Genomic DNA, 19,946 nt, shown 5'->3' on the forward strand with positions numbered 1-19,946 from the left:
CCACTGAGCATCGCTGAGTGTGACCCAAAAAGAAAAAAAGAAAGAAGAAGAATGTGCTGATTTGAAAATATACAATGTATTAGTATTGAAATTGCCTGCTTATCTGTATGTCTCACCAGTCAGTGAATGGGCATTCATGAAAGGAGTATAATGTGAAATATATAAGCACATCTAATATTAGTATATGCACAACTGTGGTACTAGTCCTATCTATAAAAATTTAGTTTAGGATGCATATTTCTATAATCTTGTTAATTTGTATGAATAATCTCCAGAATAGAAATAAACTGAATTCATTGAAAATGGAAAAGGTAAACTGGACAAAGTAGCAGAGGTATGAGACATTCTACATCTACAACTAAGTTATAAAATATGAATATTATCTATTCAGTATAAATAACTTTACTTGTTACAATCAGATGTACCTAAAAGTTATATACTGACAAAGACATTTCTATATAAAAACATCTTGAAAATGGATGCAAGTCATGCAGCAATAAATTTCAGAAGGCCATGAAAGATAGATCAAAATCAGTGATGAAAACAATTTTCAAAAAGTGCCTGCCACAGACTCAAACTGGGGGGAGTGGGCAAGAAACTCAGGACTTGGTGGAGGGAAGTGGATAATGGTGATAGAATTGGTGTTATAACATTACAAACTTGAATGCATGGTTATTCAATATGAATAAATAAATTAATGGATAAAGACCAAAACTGAAAGGAAACCAAAGACTAAAGTCATTATCTTGTAACTCAGAAGCTTATGGTGACAAAAAGCTAGCTTTGGGGAAACTATTTCTGCAGCAGAATTCACCCAACTCTCCTCTACTACAGTATTCCTTTATCACAACATGTCCAAGTTACTCAAAGGATGACATAAAATTCCAGTTTAATACAGTGAATAACAATATCCCAGACATAAAGAACCAAATGTTTGTAAATATAAATAATGGTCAGTGTTGGTTCATAAACCAAGTAAGTATAGGAAATTAGTCCTGATCCATCCCTCTGGCAGCAGGCATCCCTCCACACTTGTGATGATAAAATCTGCCATGTATAAAAATGCCCATACATCCTTTATCATGTGGGAGGAATCTATCAGTCAAAAGTTTAGAAATGACAAGTGTCTTAAATTTACTCACAAGAAGTATTGGCTTTGCAATGACGACCATGCTCCAAGATATACCCTTCTCCGCAGTCGCACCGATGATGACCAACTTGGTTTTCACATATCTGGTCACAAACTCCCCACACCTCACACTCATTGAAATCTGCCGTAGGGAAAATAAGCACATGAGGTCATGTTTACCAGTATTTCTTGAGCACCCTCTGACAGAAACCTTGGGCAAATTGCAAAAGGAATATGTTGAGACCAGACCTAAAGAAGTCTCCTCTGAAGCTAAGACAAGTCCTGCGCATACAACACAACCACCAACAACAAAAGGATTCTGAACAAATGTGTGTGTGTGTTTGTGTGGCAGAACGTGGGGATGCACATAAGTTTAAGCCATATGTGGCTGGGATGGGATGGGGGTGCTCCAGTCTATGCATGTAGGGTTTTCCCCTGGAAGCATTTAGGGATCCATCAATGCTGGAGAATCTAACCTGAGTCTCCGATGGATAGTACATGAGCCAACGTTCCAGTACCAGACTGAATTTTACCAATGCTTCCAAGATGTTGGGAGTGAGGTCAAAGGGCCAGAGTACACATGGACCCCAGGTTTAATTAACATCACCACAGTGGCCCTCATTACTGCTAGGTGTGGCCCAAGCACCAAAAAATGATCGAAGTTCTGAAATTCCAGTCAATGGTAAGCAATGATAGCTCTCTGAGGATTCTAAAACATGTGCTGAAATTAATTAAACTAAATGACCAATGATACTGTCTCACTTGAAGATACAAATACAGAGGTTTTATCAATTAACACAGTTCTACTGGACAACACTAGTTCAGAATAAAGAACTGCCTTAGAATACCCAGGCCCCTCCAGAAGAAATAAAATCTTTTAAATATCCTCTCTGCCTATCTGCCTTTCTACTGCTGAGTGAAATAGAGGACCACTCTATGTTTGTCCTCACTGGTGGAATATAAGAAAAAAACAGCCAGTGGGAATAGCCGCTAAGAGACAACCTAAAGAACTTAAAAATTAGCCATGGTTTGAGTCAGGATATGGGAGAGCAGCTGAGGACAATGGTGAAGAGACACCCTCACTCTGGTTGTGGGTGTGAGTCGGAACTACTGTAATTTAAGTAGCTTTCGTCTCCGAAACTAAGAAAGTAGAGTTTGACCATTATCATCACAGGGAAGAAAATGTACCTGTGGTGCCAGATATTAGTGAGATGTATTGGGAAGATGATGTAAAGAAATATAAATAATGTGCTATTCACTTGAAATTAATAATGCTAAATCTTATTTTAGACATGACAAGATAAAGGCTAATGTGTCCTCAGAAAAAGTCCACCTGATCCTCACCTTAGAAGAAATACGAGGCCAAGACATTCACGCTCAGGCTCCCAGAATGCCATGAACTCCCTGTGAATCTAAGTCTGTGTCTATGGTTCTAGACTCACTATAGAAGTTCTGCTCTCACTTAAATCTAAGGCACAGGGCCGGAACAATAACACTGCGAGTAGGGAGTTTGCCTTGCACACGGCCAACCCGGGTTTGATCCCCGGCATCCCATATGGTCCCTAGGCACCATCAGGAGTAATTCCTGAATGCAGAGCCAGGAGTAAGCCCTGAGCATCACTGGATGTGACCCAAAAAGAAAAAAAAAAAACCTAAGGCATAAGTAGGGGTTTTTGTGCACACTAGGTTGCAACTGCTTTCAAAGTTTGAACAGGTGATGGTCACTGAGAATGACTGGATAAGACTGTGCAGTCCATTGTGGAATAAGTCATAATTAATAAGTAATGGCAACCTGAGTGAAGATAAGAAGAATGAAGACAGACTTGAGACCTTTCTCAATGAGCAGACATAATAGCAACTATTTAAAACAGTAAAAGCTGCTTTCCAAAGCCCCCTCCTCACCCCATTCTTTATCTTTCTCTTTTTCATTCTTCTCTATCCCTTATCCCCTTTTACCTAGACATATTGCCTGGGCACTAATTCAAAGTCCCCTTATTAGCTTAGACCCCCTTGGTCATCCTCAGCTTTATCTGGTGAATCCCCTATGGTGAATGACCTTGCTGCCCTAATCCTGAACCCTCGGTCAACAAACAGCATGTCTTGTCAATCAGAAACAATGAACCTGATAAACAGCTTCATGGGCTGCAGAGGCACCATGGCCTAGTGAGCACAATCAAGGGCAGAAGATTTCATGTCAGGAGTTCTCCATTTTATTCCTGATTACCACGAGCGCATTCACCAGGAAGCATGACAAAAATGATGAATGGCGCATAGGTTCTAACACCTGAAACCTCTTTAATGAGTCAGCCATGCAGAAGATCACAACCGTGCTGAGAGTATTTGTTAAATTGAAATGCTTGAAAGAGCAAACCAAAACAATTCCCCTAAAAACTCAGCTGAAACATGTGTAACTGGTTTCATAATGTCATGTATTGAAACAAGTGAATTCTCTTCACACACACACACACACACACACACACATACACACACACATACACACACACAAAAAAAATAAAAGCAAAACATCAACTTTATTGAAGTGACTGTAAATCCACTTCAAAACTTAGGAATGAATGATAAATAAATTCTTGAAGGACAGGAAAAGTCACCAAAAAGTCTCTGCCTGGGGGGCTGGGCTCATTTGAACAAAGGCCCAAATACAGACCTTTAGGCATAGCGCCAAATAAAGTCATCTAATGTTCTACACAAACGTTAAAGGGAATGAAAGAGACTTATCATGAAATTTAAAACTAGTACATCAGAATGAGACTATTTCCATTATACCAGGAACCATGTGCATTCTACAAATCCTGATTGCTTTGTGTGAAATCCTGAAATTTTTCATTATGATTGTCATTAATAGGTTAAAGGTAACAACCCTATATCTCAAAAGCTGAGAAAAATATTAAGTGGCCTAAACCACTGACATTAAGAAGCCTTAGACACTTGAAAATTAATCCCAGAGCTCATCACAAACGTATCTAACAGAAAAGAAGGCTGAAAAAGTGTGTTATTTGGCCCCTGGGGGCATATCTATGGAAGGGGGGGAGTTTGCAGAAGGGGGATAGGAAACCCAAATTCATTTAACAGGTTGTGGGCATGGCAAGACTAAGTATGGATTCTGAAAGAGCCAATCATTCTTTTACTGAAAACACCTCATAGTGGATCAGCTGAGCTCCAACTCCTCTATGGGTGTTGATGTGTGTCTGTGTGTCTGTTGTGTGTGTGTGTGGGGGGGGTAAAGGGGGGTGGTTAAAAGCTGATATAATACTGTGACTTCTGGTATTTCTTTTGGAATTTCTTTTCTAACAAGTGAAAGAGGGAATGCCTAGGGAACTAAAAGCCTGAAAATCAGATTGGCAGCTAGTGGCAGTGACGAGAGGTGGGGAAATGTACAATTTGCCAAAAACAAAGGAAATGCCTCTCCCACAGAGACGAGCCCCACTCCAAGCAAAAAGGATGATGGAGTGATCTCACGGACAGAATCACAGGTTCCAAGACAGAAGTGCCAAGGGACAACTGAAAATGATGACAATCTTGAATTCTTTTTTAATGCCAGTTGTAGCTCATAAGTTTTGTTCATGTTTTATAAAGGCTTGGACATTTGGAATATTTCTTAAATTTCAGACTTCCTGGAACCTTCAAGATATGCACAAAGAACTTGGCCTTAATTGTGCTTTCTTCATGCTGAATTACTTAAGAGAAGCAATCACATCATGACAAAACTTTGAGACCATGGTTTTTAATACCAGAAACAGAAAATTACCTACTATGAACAACACAAGGTCAACTTTAAATGGACTGCTGTACCAGATATAAAAATCTAAACTTCCTTGACACGTGGAAAGGAAATGAGTCCTACTAACAATGTTCTCAAAAACATGGAAGAATAGACTTTGAAAAAAAAAAAGAATAGACTTTGCCAAGTGTTCTGACTTTTAAACTGGAATCTATTTCTCATTTATAAAGACTCCAGTGAGCCTTGCTGTGTCAAGTGATAGACAACTCCAGTCACAGATTCTAAGGAAAATTTGAGAAACCTGGAGAAGAAGCAAGAGGAAGCGATGTGCACTTCCATGTTTTTTAAGTGAAGGCTATTTATCCACTGCACTGAACTATCCTTTGTACATCACAACCTGTGTAACCACACCAACCTGGCTTCCAAACACTTAGGAAAACACAACAAACTACCTCCCTCATTAGATAATAGACAGGTATGCAACTTGCTAGACAGACTCTTCCTTGGCATTGTTCACTTCTCAAAAGCATCTCAGAGTTGAAACTCTAAATTGGTCAGTTTCCCATGAGATTGATGTTGCCATTTTTAGACATACCACCATTCCTGTTCACAATACCAAACTTCCTATTAACAATAACGTAAGAATCCTTTCATACCCCAAGGACTGTGATAAAACAATCACTTCTCACCATTTACTTACCAATACAATGACCAGGTTCATTGGGGTCACTCATAAAACCTGGAAGACAGAAGCACATTCCTCCATCTGGGGAAGCGCGGCAGTAGAATTCACAAAAAATGTTATCACAGGAGAGAGTATCTAAAAAGAGAAAAACATTTTGTTAAACCAAAATTGTTGGGAAGGCATAATGGTGGTGGGATTAGTGTTTGGATGTTAAATGTAATGAAGTATTGTGAACTATTTTATAAAATAAAAATAATTTTTTAATAAATAAACAAATAAATACATCAAAGGTGACCTTTGGGATACAGATTAACGTGCCTCTTTCTTCAAAATTAAAAATTTTGTTACCATTCAGGCCTTTCTACAAGATAAGAGTTGAGCACAATATAGGCTTAGTTCATATTTAATTTCCATTATAGGCTTAGTTCATATTTAAAATCCATTTTCAAGGCTATTATAATGTTCATAAGACATGCTATTTATCAATAATTCAATTCACAATCTATTTATGCATCTAGGTAATAGAAAGGATCCATAGACAGGTCAAGAATTGAAGTAAATAAGGTTAATTAACACTAAAAATATCTACCCTGCCTAAGCGTCAATGGTGGAATTTCAATGACGGAATTTTTTCATGGTGTTAACACTTAAACCTTTTTGAAAAATAACAAGAAATAACGGACTGAGCATGTATATATGCTTTGCATACAGGAGGCCTGGATTTGATTTCCAACACCACCTGGTCTCCCAAGTACCACTGGCAGGCCTCCTGAGATCTACTTGGAGTTGCTCAGAAACAAAATTAAGGAAGTAAGGAGGCTTAAAAATGAAATTTTGGGGACCGGAGTGATAGCACAGCGGGTAGGGCGTTTGCCTTGCACGCGGCCGACCCGGGTTCGATCCCCGGCATCCCATATGGTCCCCCAAGCACCGCCAGGAGTAATTCCTGAGTGCAAAGCCAGAAGTAACCCCTGAGCATCGCTGGGTGTGACCCGAAAAAAAAAAGCAAAAAAATAAAGTAAATAAAAAACATGAAATTTTTTAAAAAGATAAAAGGAAAGAAAATTCCAACTTAAAATCTATTAATTACATAGTTACATCTAGAAAACCTCAAGATAATGTTGACAGTTGAAGTCAAGAAGAGTCTGTAGTCCACAGGGTTAATGGGTAGATGGTGGGAGGAATATTTCACAGGTGTAGATGAATGAACACAGGAGTAGTGTTACATGATCTATTCAATTTCACAACTGAAAAACAGTTTATGTCTTAGGAACCAGAACTCTATTTTGTTTTGAATACAGCCAGACAAAACTGACTTTTCATAAGTATAGCACAGAAATAAAGTCACCAAAACATTTTCAGTCATCGGGGTTGGAGTGACAGCACGGCAAGTAAGGTGTGTGCCTTGCACGCAGCTGACCGGGGTTCGATTCCCAGCATCCCATATGGTCCCCCCAGCACTGCCAGGAGTAATCCTGAGTGCATGAGCCAGGAGTAACCCCTGTGCATCGCTGGGCGTGACCCAAAAAGAAAAAAAAAAGTTTTCAGTTATCGAAATTACAATAAAACCATTCTTGGGTCCGGGTAAAGAGGTATGTTTAAGCTCTCTCCCTAAAGAAATGGAGTCCATGTATTCAATCTAATGAATCATCTGAATTAGGGCAACTGACCAGTCAATAAGACATTTTGTAGCAGTGTTTGCACCTTCCATGCAGAGCTATCTGACAATCTTGGTGAGTTGCTGAGCTTTTACATCCTGGTATATGAATGAACTGTTCTAGCCCAAAAGAATCTACAGAATGGTGAGAAATACCACTGGTTTGAGTGTTGAAGCAGATTACTATGTAAACACCAATTAATGCTGTTCTAGAAAAACAGATACACCCTCATCTGAAAAGTATGTCAACAAAATGACATTACTCACCACAATGTGTTCGAGCAGTGGTATTTGTCTCATCTTCTCCTCCTGGACAATCCATAACTCCATCACAAACTTTTATACGTGGAATGCATTTTCCAGATTCTGGACAAGTCCATTCATCCCAAAAACACTCATAAGCAAAATGAGTAGTGCTTTCTGTGTGCAGAGAAAGGTATCATCAGTGAAGCAACATGTTTCTAATTCATGAATAAGAGAGAAGGGAAGAGACAAGTCCACAAATGGCCTATATTTTACAATTAACCAAGTTGCTATTCAAAGAAATGAAATTATCTTATTTCTGAGAAAAGTGGTCCCTATGCCAGTGGTCTGGTCTAGAATGATGAAAACTAGATTTTTAATTCCCAGAAGAGTCTATTAAATAAAGTTGTATGAGTTAAGACTACTACGGTAACAGCAGGATTCTTGAATTTTTTGTTTCTTGAATTGTTTGTTTTTAGTTAGTGAAAATTACAACCCAACATAGGAAAATTACAGCTTGGAGCACAAAAGCATGGGACCAATGAATGATCCTAAAAGAATATCAAGCATTTATCCAGAATGGTAACTTCCTTTTTGCTGTGGGTATTGGCAATGGTGGATGTAGTTGTAAAGCAAAGGAAGAAAATATCATTGGCACCTTTCTTCTTAAAGAACATTTAAAACTTTCCAAAGAGAATTTTATCTCAAACACTTCCCATTTTATGTCTCCTACACCCCTTTATGTCAGAGACACATTTGGAAATCAGAATTTGAAAACAGAACAAAACAGAACCATTACTAAATTGTGGTTAAGCCTGTTTTCATAGGAAGTTCTTTGTAAAGGCTAAGTGATCTAACATTAGCCCCATGCTCCCTACTCCCCAGCCTACATGGTTTATATAGATAATTGGTTAAAATAACTGAAAAAGTCCATGTGTACTTTAGAAAGGGAAGGGAATGTTTGACCTATCTTGCTTGAAGGATAGACTTGAGTTATAACTATTTTACCAGTGGAATCACCGTCCCCACAAACTAAGCTCCTAAAAATTGAATAGGTGAAACTTATTAGTGACACAAATCATCCCGAAGAAGAAAACTAACTAAGCTCTGGAAAACTTTCCAGCAGAATTTCTTCCCTTCCTTACCACATCCATGTTCATCTGCAGCATTTGGACAGTCGGGGCGACCATCACACACCCAGTGTTGATTAATGCAGACACCACTTCTGCAAGTGAATTCATTGCCTTTGCAGGGAGGATAGTCTGGAAGGACAAAAAACAGCTGTGCTCCAAGTAGATAAACAACATGAGCAAAATTTATATGCTCACCTCACAAACTAATTTGAGCTACTGAAAATTTCTATGTCAATCCTTTACGTATCGTGACAATGATTTTTAAATGAATGGAGAGAAGAGGGAAAAAGAGGTGAAGAGGACTAAAGATAACAACAGACTAGGAAGTAAATTTATTAGCCAAGAGTGGTTCCCAAAATGGAACATAAGGTAGCATACTTGAGTCAGAAGGTCTAGTACAGAGGTTAAGTTGTTTGCCTTATATGCAGCTAACCCTGGATTCAATCCTAGCACTGCATGGTCCCCTACATCTCTAAACACCATTGGGTGTGACCCCCACCAGTAAAAGAATGACATGCTCTATGTGGGCATAGAACAGAAGGCATTCTCTTACTTTATCACAAGCACTATAATTTCCATCTAGAAATGATGCCCAGGTACTAGAAAGAAGTATAGCATGGTTTGTTGAACTCTAAAATATTTAAAGGGTGAGTAAGAAGTTAAGGCCTTTTGCCTTCCATGTGGCTGACTCCAGTTGGATCCCAAGAAGATACCTGGCAAGGCTGCGTGTGGTCTAGAAACCTCCAGAGTGGCCAGAGACATCCCTGGCACCATAGGTCCCGAGTAACTCTGCATCCTCAAGCATTTGCACTGAACCACCTAAAAGGGGACCCCTCCCGAATTCTACTAGAGAAATCATATGTGTATGTGTACACACACACACACACACACACACACACACACACACTCATCTTTAAGGCATTGATATCATCCAATAAAATAATGGTAAGTGGAGGGAAAACAACAAGGTATATATCCCAATGATCACTAAAAGTTGTTGACTTATGAAATTGCTAAACCTCTCTCACAGAGACTTTAAACCACAATCTTTTAAAATGAATCCAGAGGTGATAAGACCAGTGTGGTTTGCAATGCAGGCAACGGCATGGAAGGAAAAATAAAGAAGGTCAGAAGGAAAAACAGGGGCTGGAGCAATAGCACACCAGGTAGGGCATTTGTCTTGCATGTGGCCAATCGGGTTCGATCCCCAGCATCCCATATGTTCCTAAGTACCACCAGGAGTAATTCTTGAGTGCAGAGCCAGGAGTAATCCCTGAGCATCACCAGGTGTGACCCAAAAAGGAAGATAAAAAAGAAAAAGAAATAGAAGGAAAAGGCAGAGGCAGCAAAATTTTGCTTTATCTCTCTAGCCACTCCAAGACTTGCTTGACCTTCTAAGTTAAATGTCAGAGGAATTTCTAAGTGGAGAATCAAAACTACTTACTATTGCAGACCCACCTCTCCCTTTCAAGTCTCCCCTCACTCTACTATCAAGGTTATCAAACTCATTCCTAAGAGTCCAGTTACACAGGGCACCTTGTGTCTGAGTAGCCCAGGGAAAGAATGCAAACTGTCCATCACCAACCCTTCAACTCCACACAGATCCTTGGAAGATAAAAGAGTGCAGTAATGCTGCAAGGCACGTGCCTTGGGGCCTAAATGATCTACCGGCTCCATCTACCACTAGATATAGTGACCTTCTGTTTGAATGGTTGGGGTCAAAGGAAAACAATCTTAAGAGCATGACTCAGCATTAAGAAATCACCGTACTGCATGAGAGTTCATCAGTGCCATCCGCACAATCAGGCTCATGGTCACAGACAAAGTCACGAGACAAGCAGTACTCCGTGTCACAAAGAAACTCGTCAGGCAAGCACTGCTTAGCTGGAACACAGGGGAAAAACAAAGGTAATTTTAATTACATTGCAACCATGTACTTTCATAAGTAGCCTTTGTCTTCTTAATACACATAATGTGCTGGTAAAAGTTTACCAACCAGTTTTCAGGCCCTAAAAATCAATGATTTTTAATATTTGCCAATTTTCATAGTGTAAATATCCCCAGATGCCTCATTTCAAGTTTTCAACATGAATTCATTCAAACATAAATCTGAGGGCTGAAAGGCGCTATAAGTCAGCATACCACTTATATGTGTCTCATGTGTTCTACTTACTACAGTTGTGTTCATCAGATAAATCCCTGCAATCATTGTATCCATCACATTTCTGATTGGTATTATAGCAGGCACCATTGTCGCAAGTAAGCTGTTCACAAGTCGGGTAATCTGGAGGGGGGGAATGGAAATAACACACAGATCTTACATTAGGACACTCCACCAGCAAATAGTTAATGAAACATGTATATAACTGGATCAAGAAAATAATAAGTTTCTCAAGATCATAGAAAGTAGGGCAAAGAGATAGAAATATAACCATGATATAAATACAAATATACAATGTGGGTCGGGCATTCATTTCGGAAGCACGAGACTGCACAGATAGAGACACAAAGATGTCTACCCCAAAGTACATGCAAGCTTAGAGGTGTGGAAGGAAAAGGAATTTAGCCTGTTTCAAAGAGGAAAAAAGGAACCTATACATGACTACAGATAACACTGAAGCAAACAAATGTACCCGCACACATGCTCTGTGGAATGAAAAATAGTGTCTCTCACATGGGTCACATGGGAAGCAGGTCTGATACCACAAAAAGCTTTTCGCTCTTGTTCAATCTATATATGCTATCTATGACACAGTCTTCGTGTGGATAGACCTAAAGAGACACGTCTAGGAAAGCACTTTGAAAAGCATGATGTGCTCTTCGAGCACAAATAACTGTAACCACATAGTGGACATGTGCCCGTTCACTACTATAAATCAGATACACAATATGAGGTTTATAGGTCCAGTTGGGAAAATTAGACTAATTTTCCAGTTGGGAAAATGAGCCGCTGTGTGGCTCGCAAGAGAGAGGCACTATCAGCCCCTGTACACTCTGCTTCCCCTGTCTCAAAACTCACCTGTCACTAGCCCTACTTGTAGATTTTATTCCACTGGCCACTTACGTCTTTCTCCCATGACTAACTGAAACCCTCTAAGATAAAAGATCCTGTCATTCATTGAAGAATCCCCAGCATGGGGACTGGGACCTGCCTCAAGAAGCTCATGAACTGTCTAATAAGCTGCTGAGCTACATATCACAGGTAAAGTTATGTGTTAGGAAAATGATGAGTTGCTGGAGAGATAGCACACAGGTTGAGTTAAGGCGCTCGGCTTGCATGCAACTGACCCTGGTGAAATCCCCAGCACCATATTTTGGTTTCCTGAGCACTAACAGGAATGTTCCCTACCACAGTCAGGAGTGATCCCTGAGCACCCTGGATATAGCTCAAAAGCAAAAAACAAACAACAACAACAAAAACCCAAAATGTTGAACTTCCAATTTTTAAAACATTCAAGTTATCTTTCTTGGTAATCATTATATTTTTATAATGATTCTCAGACTGCCTTCACAATTCTTAACTGAAGAAAAGGTGTCTTTTAGCTAAGACCAAACAATATCCTCCCTTTGAAGCTGAAATTTTTTTTCAGATTTTTTTTTACTGCTGATGATCCCATGGTATATTTGATATGCCAAAAACAGTAACAAGTCTCACATGGAATGTTACTGATGCCCGCTCGAGCAAATCGATGAGCAACAGGATGATAGTAACAGTGACAGTGACTGCTGATGATAGGGTTTCACACAATGTTCCAATAGACCATCCAGACTAAGTCTACTTCCATCAGGGTCCCTATCCCTACTCAACCCTACTCCCGCCTTCCCCCACTGTGTCACCATCAAGGTAAACTCAGTTGTAGAGCAGTTCTCAGACTCTTTTGCCTTTGGCTATTTGTTTTTCTCTTACTATGAATTATATTCCAAATGAGACATCATTCTATATATGCCTGTACTCCATTCGAGTTATTTCAGCAAGCATATCTGCTCCACAGCCATCCACGTAGCAGGAAATCACAGTATTTCATCTTTTCTTATAGCAGAGTAGTACTCCATTTTGTACATATACCACAGTTTCTTTATCCAGGCATTTCTTCCTGGACACTGAGGTTGTTTTCAGATTTGGGTTACATATTCTACATATTCTACATAATCTACAGCGAGTAGGGCTGCAATGAACACAGGAGTTCAAATGTCTTTTTGGAATACCAGTCTTGGGGTCCTCAGTTACTTCATTTTTATTTCATTTCTCTTTTTAAATTTAATTTTTCAGTTTGCTAATGCTACCTAGTTGCTTCTTAAGAAAATGCAAGTGAAATGTTTTTGAATATCTGACAGTCTTTATTTTACTGTTGACCTTGACTATTTCCTGGGCAAATAAGAGGTAAATAATTTTAATGCAGTTGTTGAGAATCTACCACCATGTAAAGTGCCATTTGTTTGTGTTTGATATATATTTCGTTGTAACTGTTATTGTTGATGTTTTTGCTGTTCTTACCATTTGAATTTCTTTCTGAAGACTATCATCAAAACCACAAAAGATTCTTTATCATTACTTCAATATTTTAAGGGTTATACACACCCACATTTATACTATCACCCCAATTGTGATGCTATTTTATATTTAAGAACTCAATTTGATTTGCCAAAGCAATAGTAATGCAGGTACAACACTTGCCTTGTTAGTAGCTGCTGGGTTTGATCTCCAGCACCCCTTATGGTTCCCCAAACCTAGCCAAGAGTGATTCCCAAACACAGAGTCAGGATTAAGTCCTGAGCACCAATGGGTGTAACCCCAAACAAACAAAAAAAATAAAAAAAAACACTCAGTTTGAGATTTACAGGAATATTATATAGGTAATTCAGATAATGCTTTGGATAGTCCCAGTTTTCATTTCAGGTGCACTGCACAAAATGCTCTACTGAAACTATTTACATGTATAGTACTATACTCAATAGCCAAGATCTAAAAACAGTCACCATGCCCAGAAACAGATTAGTAGAAAAAATAAATTATGGCTATAAATACATTGTCAACCTGAAAGAGAACTCAATCAACTAGAATGCATGCTTTTTATGGAGGAGGATAACATCTACTGCCCTCCCACCCAAGAACCACTAGAAGCAACAACTGAGCACTGTCAGATGTAGTACACTGCCCCGTGTGGTCAAAAGAAGGGGAAAAAAAGCAAACAACACTACAGTCTTATGCATAAAGGGTATCACATTAAAGTGAGTCAAAGGGAGATAGAAAATACTGAATGACTTCACTCATACTGAATGTAAAGAAACACAGTAAGGAGGCCAGAGCAACACCACAGCATGTAGGGTGTTTGCCCGGCACGCAGCTGACCTGGGTTCCATTCTCAGCATCCCATATGATCCCCCATGCACTGCCAAGAGTAACCTGAGTGCAGAGCCAGGTGCATCTCCAGGTGTGACCCCCAAAAGCCCTCACAAAAAAAAAATACTCACAATGAAGGTCATAGATATAGTTTAGTGGCTAAGGTGCCATATGGCACCATATATAGCCCCTGAAACCTCACCAGAAATGATCCCGTGAGCACAGAGCCATGAGGACACCCTGAGAACCACGAAAAAAAAAAAAAGAAAAAAAAAACATGGCAAAGGAATAAACAATGGCCAACCATAAAAGACACTGAGAGTAAGCTAGAATCAAGCATGCCAAGTGTAGAGTGGGGGTGGGGAAATGCTGGGGGTGAGGGGGGACAGTGGGAGAGGCATGAAGGCACTGGCAGCAGGTGTGGCATAACAACTTTTATTCCTGAAACATCCATCTGAATGGTATGTTACATAATTGTAAGTAATGGAATCTCTAATATTTAAGTGTCAATATTACAAAGAATCGTTTATATAATTTTAAATGACAGGCAGGGGCTGAAGAGATGGGTAAAGCAAGTGGGTAGGGTGTTTGCCTTCCACACAGCCAACAGGGTTCAATCCCTGGAATCTCATATGGTCTCCTGAACACCACCAGGAGTAATTCCTGAGCAAATAGCCCTAAGGAAGCCCTGAGGATTACTGGTTGTGGCCACAAAACCAAAATAATAATAATAAGAAGAAGAAGAAGAATATTAAGAATAATAATAATAAATTTAAAAAATTAAAGACACTTTAAAATAGCTCTGTAAAGGACCAGTGATGTTCAGCAGTGAAACATTTGCCTTAAATAAGTGAGACCAAGAGATTTACCCCACAAACTGCAAGTTAAATGACTAGTTAAATGTTTTTTCCAGACTTTATATTTTAAGTCTAATTATAAAAGTTAGTGCTTAGGGGTTTGGTTTCCTTTTCATCACTTGAGATGCTGTGCTTCGCAAATGTATCTTCAAAGGGTCACAGGACCGTTGATTAATTCTCCCCTTTAAAAGACGCTAGATGCCAGTTGAATCCTGCCAGCATTGCCCATCCCCCATGAATCAGAGTCAGTGTTATCTATCCTTTCAAGAGCAGCAGCAAGTAGAAGAAATCTTAGAAAGTCCAGCTCTTTGCCATAGATAAGCTATCAGTCTGGAGTTAAATTTATTTGGCCTACCTTATTAAGGTAGATAACTGCAGATATGAAAGATTGGGGACAAATATACTAAGCGGATCTCTTATTCTCTTATTCTCAGCATCCTGCTATTTAAGAGCCAGTGCCATAAAACACAAAAGGAAAAGAAAAAAAAAAAAGCAGTAACCCGGCTGACAAGACTCAATGTTTACTGACAAGGCTCATTCCCCCAACAAACAAGGCCAGCTTGATGTCTTCAGGGAGAGGGTTGTTTTGGTCAAAGGTCAGCAGGTTGACCCTAGGCAATGAGGAATGAACAGCTTTCCTGTCTCCATCCACGCTGATAATCAAGTTTTCCCCCTTTCCACCCCTGAAAACCTTTTGCAAGTGAACCGGAAGTATATGCCTGCCAGAAAGAATTCAGTTACTCAGCTACATTAAAGACTGAAAATATTTAGTATTTCATGTCCTAGAGTGTGGGGCCAGAAAGATAGCATAACAGGTAAGGCACTTGCCTTGCATGCAACCCATCTGGATTTGATCCCCAGTACTGCATACAGACCCCCTGCTCCTGCCAGCATAGAGCCAGGTGTGTACCCACACCCCCCACCAGCAATAATTTTTCAAAACTGAGTGACCAGTGAATCAAGTATAAAATAACAGATTCTTTATCTCTGGAAAATTTCTATTCTAGAAAAGAAAAATATTTATATTCCAGTCGACTCAAGGAAAGGGAAGGCTACAATCCTATGAGTATCTATCTAAAATCCTACTTTTTGTTTGACTGTTTATTCACTTGGTGAGCCTGAGTCTAATGTTGTAGACCTGTCCACATGAAGCAAATTCAACGTGTCACTGAAATGTCCTGCAGGGCTATAAGTAAAGGGAAAGTGTAGTAAGAGATGTTTTTATTGGCTACTTTTTATGGGTAACTGGAAATGGCATAGAATTGATTCTGGAGGCATTTTCAATAAAGCAAACATGGGGAGGAAAGGAAGACAAATCTTTGAGAGGGGGGGGATGGGAGAGAGAGTTTAAGGTTCTGGTTGGGCTGGAGCAATAGCACAGCAGGTAGGGCGTTTGCCTTGCATGCAGCCAATCTGGGATCAATTACTCCATCCCTCTCGGAGAGCTTGGTAAGCTACTGAGAGTATCTCACCCGCATGGCAGAACCTGGCAAGCTACCCATGGTGTATCCAATGCCAAAAACAGTAACAAGTCTCACAATGGAGACATTACTGGTGCCCGCTTGAGCAAATAGATGAGCAACGGGATGACAGTGACAGTGATATTCAATAACATGTATTGAAAAGCCATGTGCCAGAACCTAAGTACACTACTAGTTCCATCCCTATAACAGCTCCATAAATAAGTTATTACTATTATACTTCATTGATGAGGAGCCTAAGACATTGGGGTTACGGGGAGGGAAGGACATTGCACCTGGTCAGCTGGAGAGCTGTAATTATAAGTCAAGTATCTGACTACACAAGATATGCCCCTAATCACTGAATAAATACAGCTACTGCTTACAGCTTCATTATAGCAATGAGATTGAATGAAATTTAATACTTTAAATAAGAGTATGAAAAGATAAAATCCAAGGAGAAGTCTTTTTTCCATTCAGTTTCCTGCTCCTTTTTTTTTTGGAAGTCCAGAGAAGCAGGACTGTCTCAAAATTGTCATGATTCATGGAAATGCCTTCTTCTAAAGACCTCAAAATTCCAGAAAACCAGGAATACAGCTTTCCCAGAGTACCAGGACAAACAAGAGGATAAAGACTGCACAAACATTCTAAAAGGAGAAGGGGACCAATCTATCCATACCCTAGTCAAAACCAAGGTTAGAGGGACATAGAAGAAAAGAGAGAAGTGATTTCCAATAAAAAGTGGAAGATTGTACAGTGGATAAATAAGGGTCTAGCCTTGCAAGAACTGGGCAAGATTTGATCTGATCTCTGTTATCCCACATGGTCCCCAGAGCCCACAAAAAGTGATTCCTGAGTACAGAGCCGGGAGTTATCCCAAGCACTGCCAGACGTGGCCTCAAAAAACAAGACACAGGAGCTGCAATGATAGCACAGCAGGTAGGGCATTTTGCCTTGCACACAGCTGACCTGGGTTTGATTCCCAGCATCCCATATGGCACCCTGAGCACTGCCAGGAGTAATTCCTGAATGCAGATCCAGGAAGAACCCCTGAGCATTGCCAGGTGTAACCTCCCCAAAAAAATCCAAAAAAAAATGAATAAAAAATAAAAAGTTTTTAAAAAAATTAGATACATATTTAAAATAGAAATAGAATTTCAGCACCCTCTTAGAAAGACAAAGCAAAGCAAATGAGTTCAAACAGAGCCCACCAAAAGGAAACGCGTTGATACCTCGTTTTCCTCACCTGACTGACCTTGAAAAACTGGGGTACCAATGCCTCAGTGGTCTCTATTTGTGGTGGCTGGTCTGAGCCTTGCATTAGAAAAGAGCCTATGAAAGGTCAAAGACTGGGTAGGGCACTTGCCTTGCATAAAGAGGATCCAATTTTGACTCTAGCACAGCACCCCCTTTGGTTCTATAAGCCCTGCCAAGAATGATCTCTAAATGCAGATCCAAGAGTAACCCATAACCATCACAAGGTAACACTGTACCGTCTGTAGCACTGTCATCCTGTTGTCCATCGATTTGTTCGAGCAGTCACCAGTAACGTCTCCATTGTGAGACTTGTTGTTACTGTTTTTGGCATATTGAATACGCCACCGGTAGCTCACCAGGCTCTGCTGTTTGGGGGGGATACTCTTGGTAGCTTGCCAGGGTTTCCGAGAGGGATGGAGGGATCGAATCTGGGTCAGCCGCGTGCAAGACAAATGCCCTCCCCACTGTGCTATCGCTCCAGTCCCATCACAAGGTCACTGTCACTATATCACTGTCATGCCATTGCTCATCGATTTGCTCAATCGGGCACCAGTAACATCTTCATTGTGAGACTTGTTACTGTTTTTGGACTATCGAATAAGCCACGGGTAGCTTGCCAGGCTCTGCCGTGTGGGCCAGCTACTCACAAGGTATAGCCTCCAAAAAAGAGAGAAGGAAGGGAGGAAGAAGGGAGAAAGAAGGGAAGGAGGGACCAAGGAAGCAATCTACAAAGTTGGTTAAAAAAACCTCTTCAGAGTACCCCAGATTTAGTGGAGCTGGTTCTACTTAGGAGTAGTTATGGAACAGTGTGTATTTATTTTGGTTGTCCATATAGTTATGACAAAATGGGACAGCAAGAGGCATGAACAACTGGTGTGTTCTTTATTCCCCTTGTTTTATGGTACCAGGGTTTAAACTCAAGGGCTCACACAAGAGAAGCAGGCTCTCTATCCTTTAAATACATCCGAAACCCTGCTATGTCTTCATTCAAGGCCACACAGCCCCTTCGTCTCACTCCTATCTCTTCCTTAGTATTATCACAAGTGACTCATCTCGGCAGAACAAACAAAGTCTAATTGGAAAGACAAAAAAAAAAAAAAAAAAAAACTAACTCAGCTACAGAATTACGGGCTTCATCCACAACAAGAAATGAATGTGGCTTAGTTCCCCAGCTGGGAACCTGGCCCAAGATAATTTAAGGGCTCACTGTAACTCATTAGTGGGTAAAAGTCAGTATACTAGCAGTCAGTGGGTTGACAGTGCTACCTCCATCTAAAGATCTTATCCTAGATAAAATATATTTACTTTCCCAGATGTTGTTATAATAACTGGATTCTAAAATAAAATTTACATGCATAGTCAAATTTCCATTGCTGTTTAAAAAAAATATTCCTTGAACAGAGCAATAGTACAGGAGTAGGGCATTTGCCTTGCACGCAGCCAACCTGGATTCGATTCCAGGTGTCTCATATACTCCCCTGAACACCGCCAGGAGGAATTCCTAACCCATGGGTATTGCTATGTGTGACCCCAAAAGATAAATAAATAAATAAATAAATGAAAAACATTTCCTTCAAAGAATATTGCATAACCTGGACCGTACTAAAGATGAACTCCGTAAGTTACCTGCACTCACAGAATTTACTCTGTATTTGCACTCACAGAACTTACTGGCACAATAAGTAGGAGAGGGGCTAGAGCAATAGCACAGTATGGAGGGCGTTTGCCTTGCATGCGGCCAACACGGACTCCCAGCATCCCACATGGTCCCCTGAGCACCGCCAGGGGTGATTACTGAGTGCAGAGCCAGGAGTAACCCCTGTACATCACCGGGTGTGACCCAAAAAGCAAATAAATAAATAAATAATAAAAAGTAGGAGGACAGACATTCTAATATGTAGAGCCATCTGGGGGGGCGGGGGAAGTTGCAGTAACTTAGTAGCATAAGAAGGGAAAGAATAAAAATGCTGTAAAGAGGCACTATCAGGGACCAGAGCAATAGTATAGCAAGAAGGATGTATTGCCTTGCATGAGGCCAACCTTGGTTTGATCCCCAGCACCACATATGATCCCCAGCCCTGCCACGAGTTGTCTCTGAAGCACAGAGCTAAGAGTAAGCCTTGAGTACAGTTGGTGTGATCCAAAAAGACAAACAGTTGGGGGCCAGGGGGAGTGTGCAGCAATTTCAGAGCAAGAGTCAGTAAGTTTAAAGAAATGTGGGTCACCGGTGATGCAGATTATTCAAGAAATTGAGGACATGGACTGTTTGCAGTGAGTTCAAGAATGGAAGAAGATGGGCGGAGGTGGAGGGGAGAACCTGAGACATTGGTGGGACGAGCAGAAACTGGTGGAGGAGGAGGTGCCAGAACTACCATTGGGTGAAACCATATCATAAATATGATTGTAAATAATGGTGCATAAAAATTTTTGTTAAAATGAAAAACT

The 19,946-nt window shown here is 40.2% G+C and overlaps 1 protein-coding gene across 1 annotated transcript in view; it reads right to left on the minus strand.

Moving 5' to 3' along the window:
- Positions 1 to 19,946, minus strand: part of LRP2 (LDL receptor related protein 2) — a 186,506-nt gene that overhangs the window by 106,841 nt on the left and 59,719 nt on the right. The window contains exons 6-11 of the mRNA XM_055121247.1: positions 10,760 to 10,870; positions 10,357 to 10,470; positions 8,599 to 8,715; positions 7,478 to 7,630; positions 5,569 to 5,688; positions 1,143 to 1,271 (exon numbers count right to left, since the gene is read on the minus strand). Of these exons, the coding sequence (XP_054977222.1) occupies positions 1,143 to 1,271; positions 5,569 to 5,688; positions 7,478 to 7,630; positions 8,599 to 8,715; positions 10,357 to 10,470; positions 10,760 to 10,870 (744 nt within the window). The remainder of the gene's footprint in view (positions 1 to 1,142; positions 1,272 to 5,568; positions 5,689 to 7,477; positions 7,631 to 8,598; positions 8,716 to 10,356; positions 10,471 to 10,759; positions 10,871 to 19,946) is intronic.

Source organism: Sorex araneus, chromosome X (genome assembly GCF_027595985.1).
Source record: "Sorex araneus isolate mSorAra2 chromosome X, mSorAra2.pri, whole genome shotgun sequence".
Taxonomy (NCBI): domain Eukaryota; kingdom Metazoa; phylum Chordata; class Mammalia; order Eulipotyphla; family Soricidae; genus Sorex; species Sorex araneus.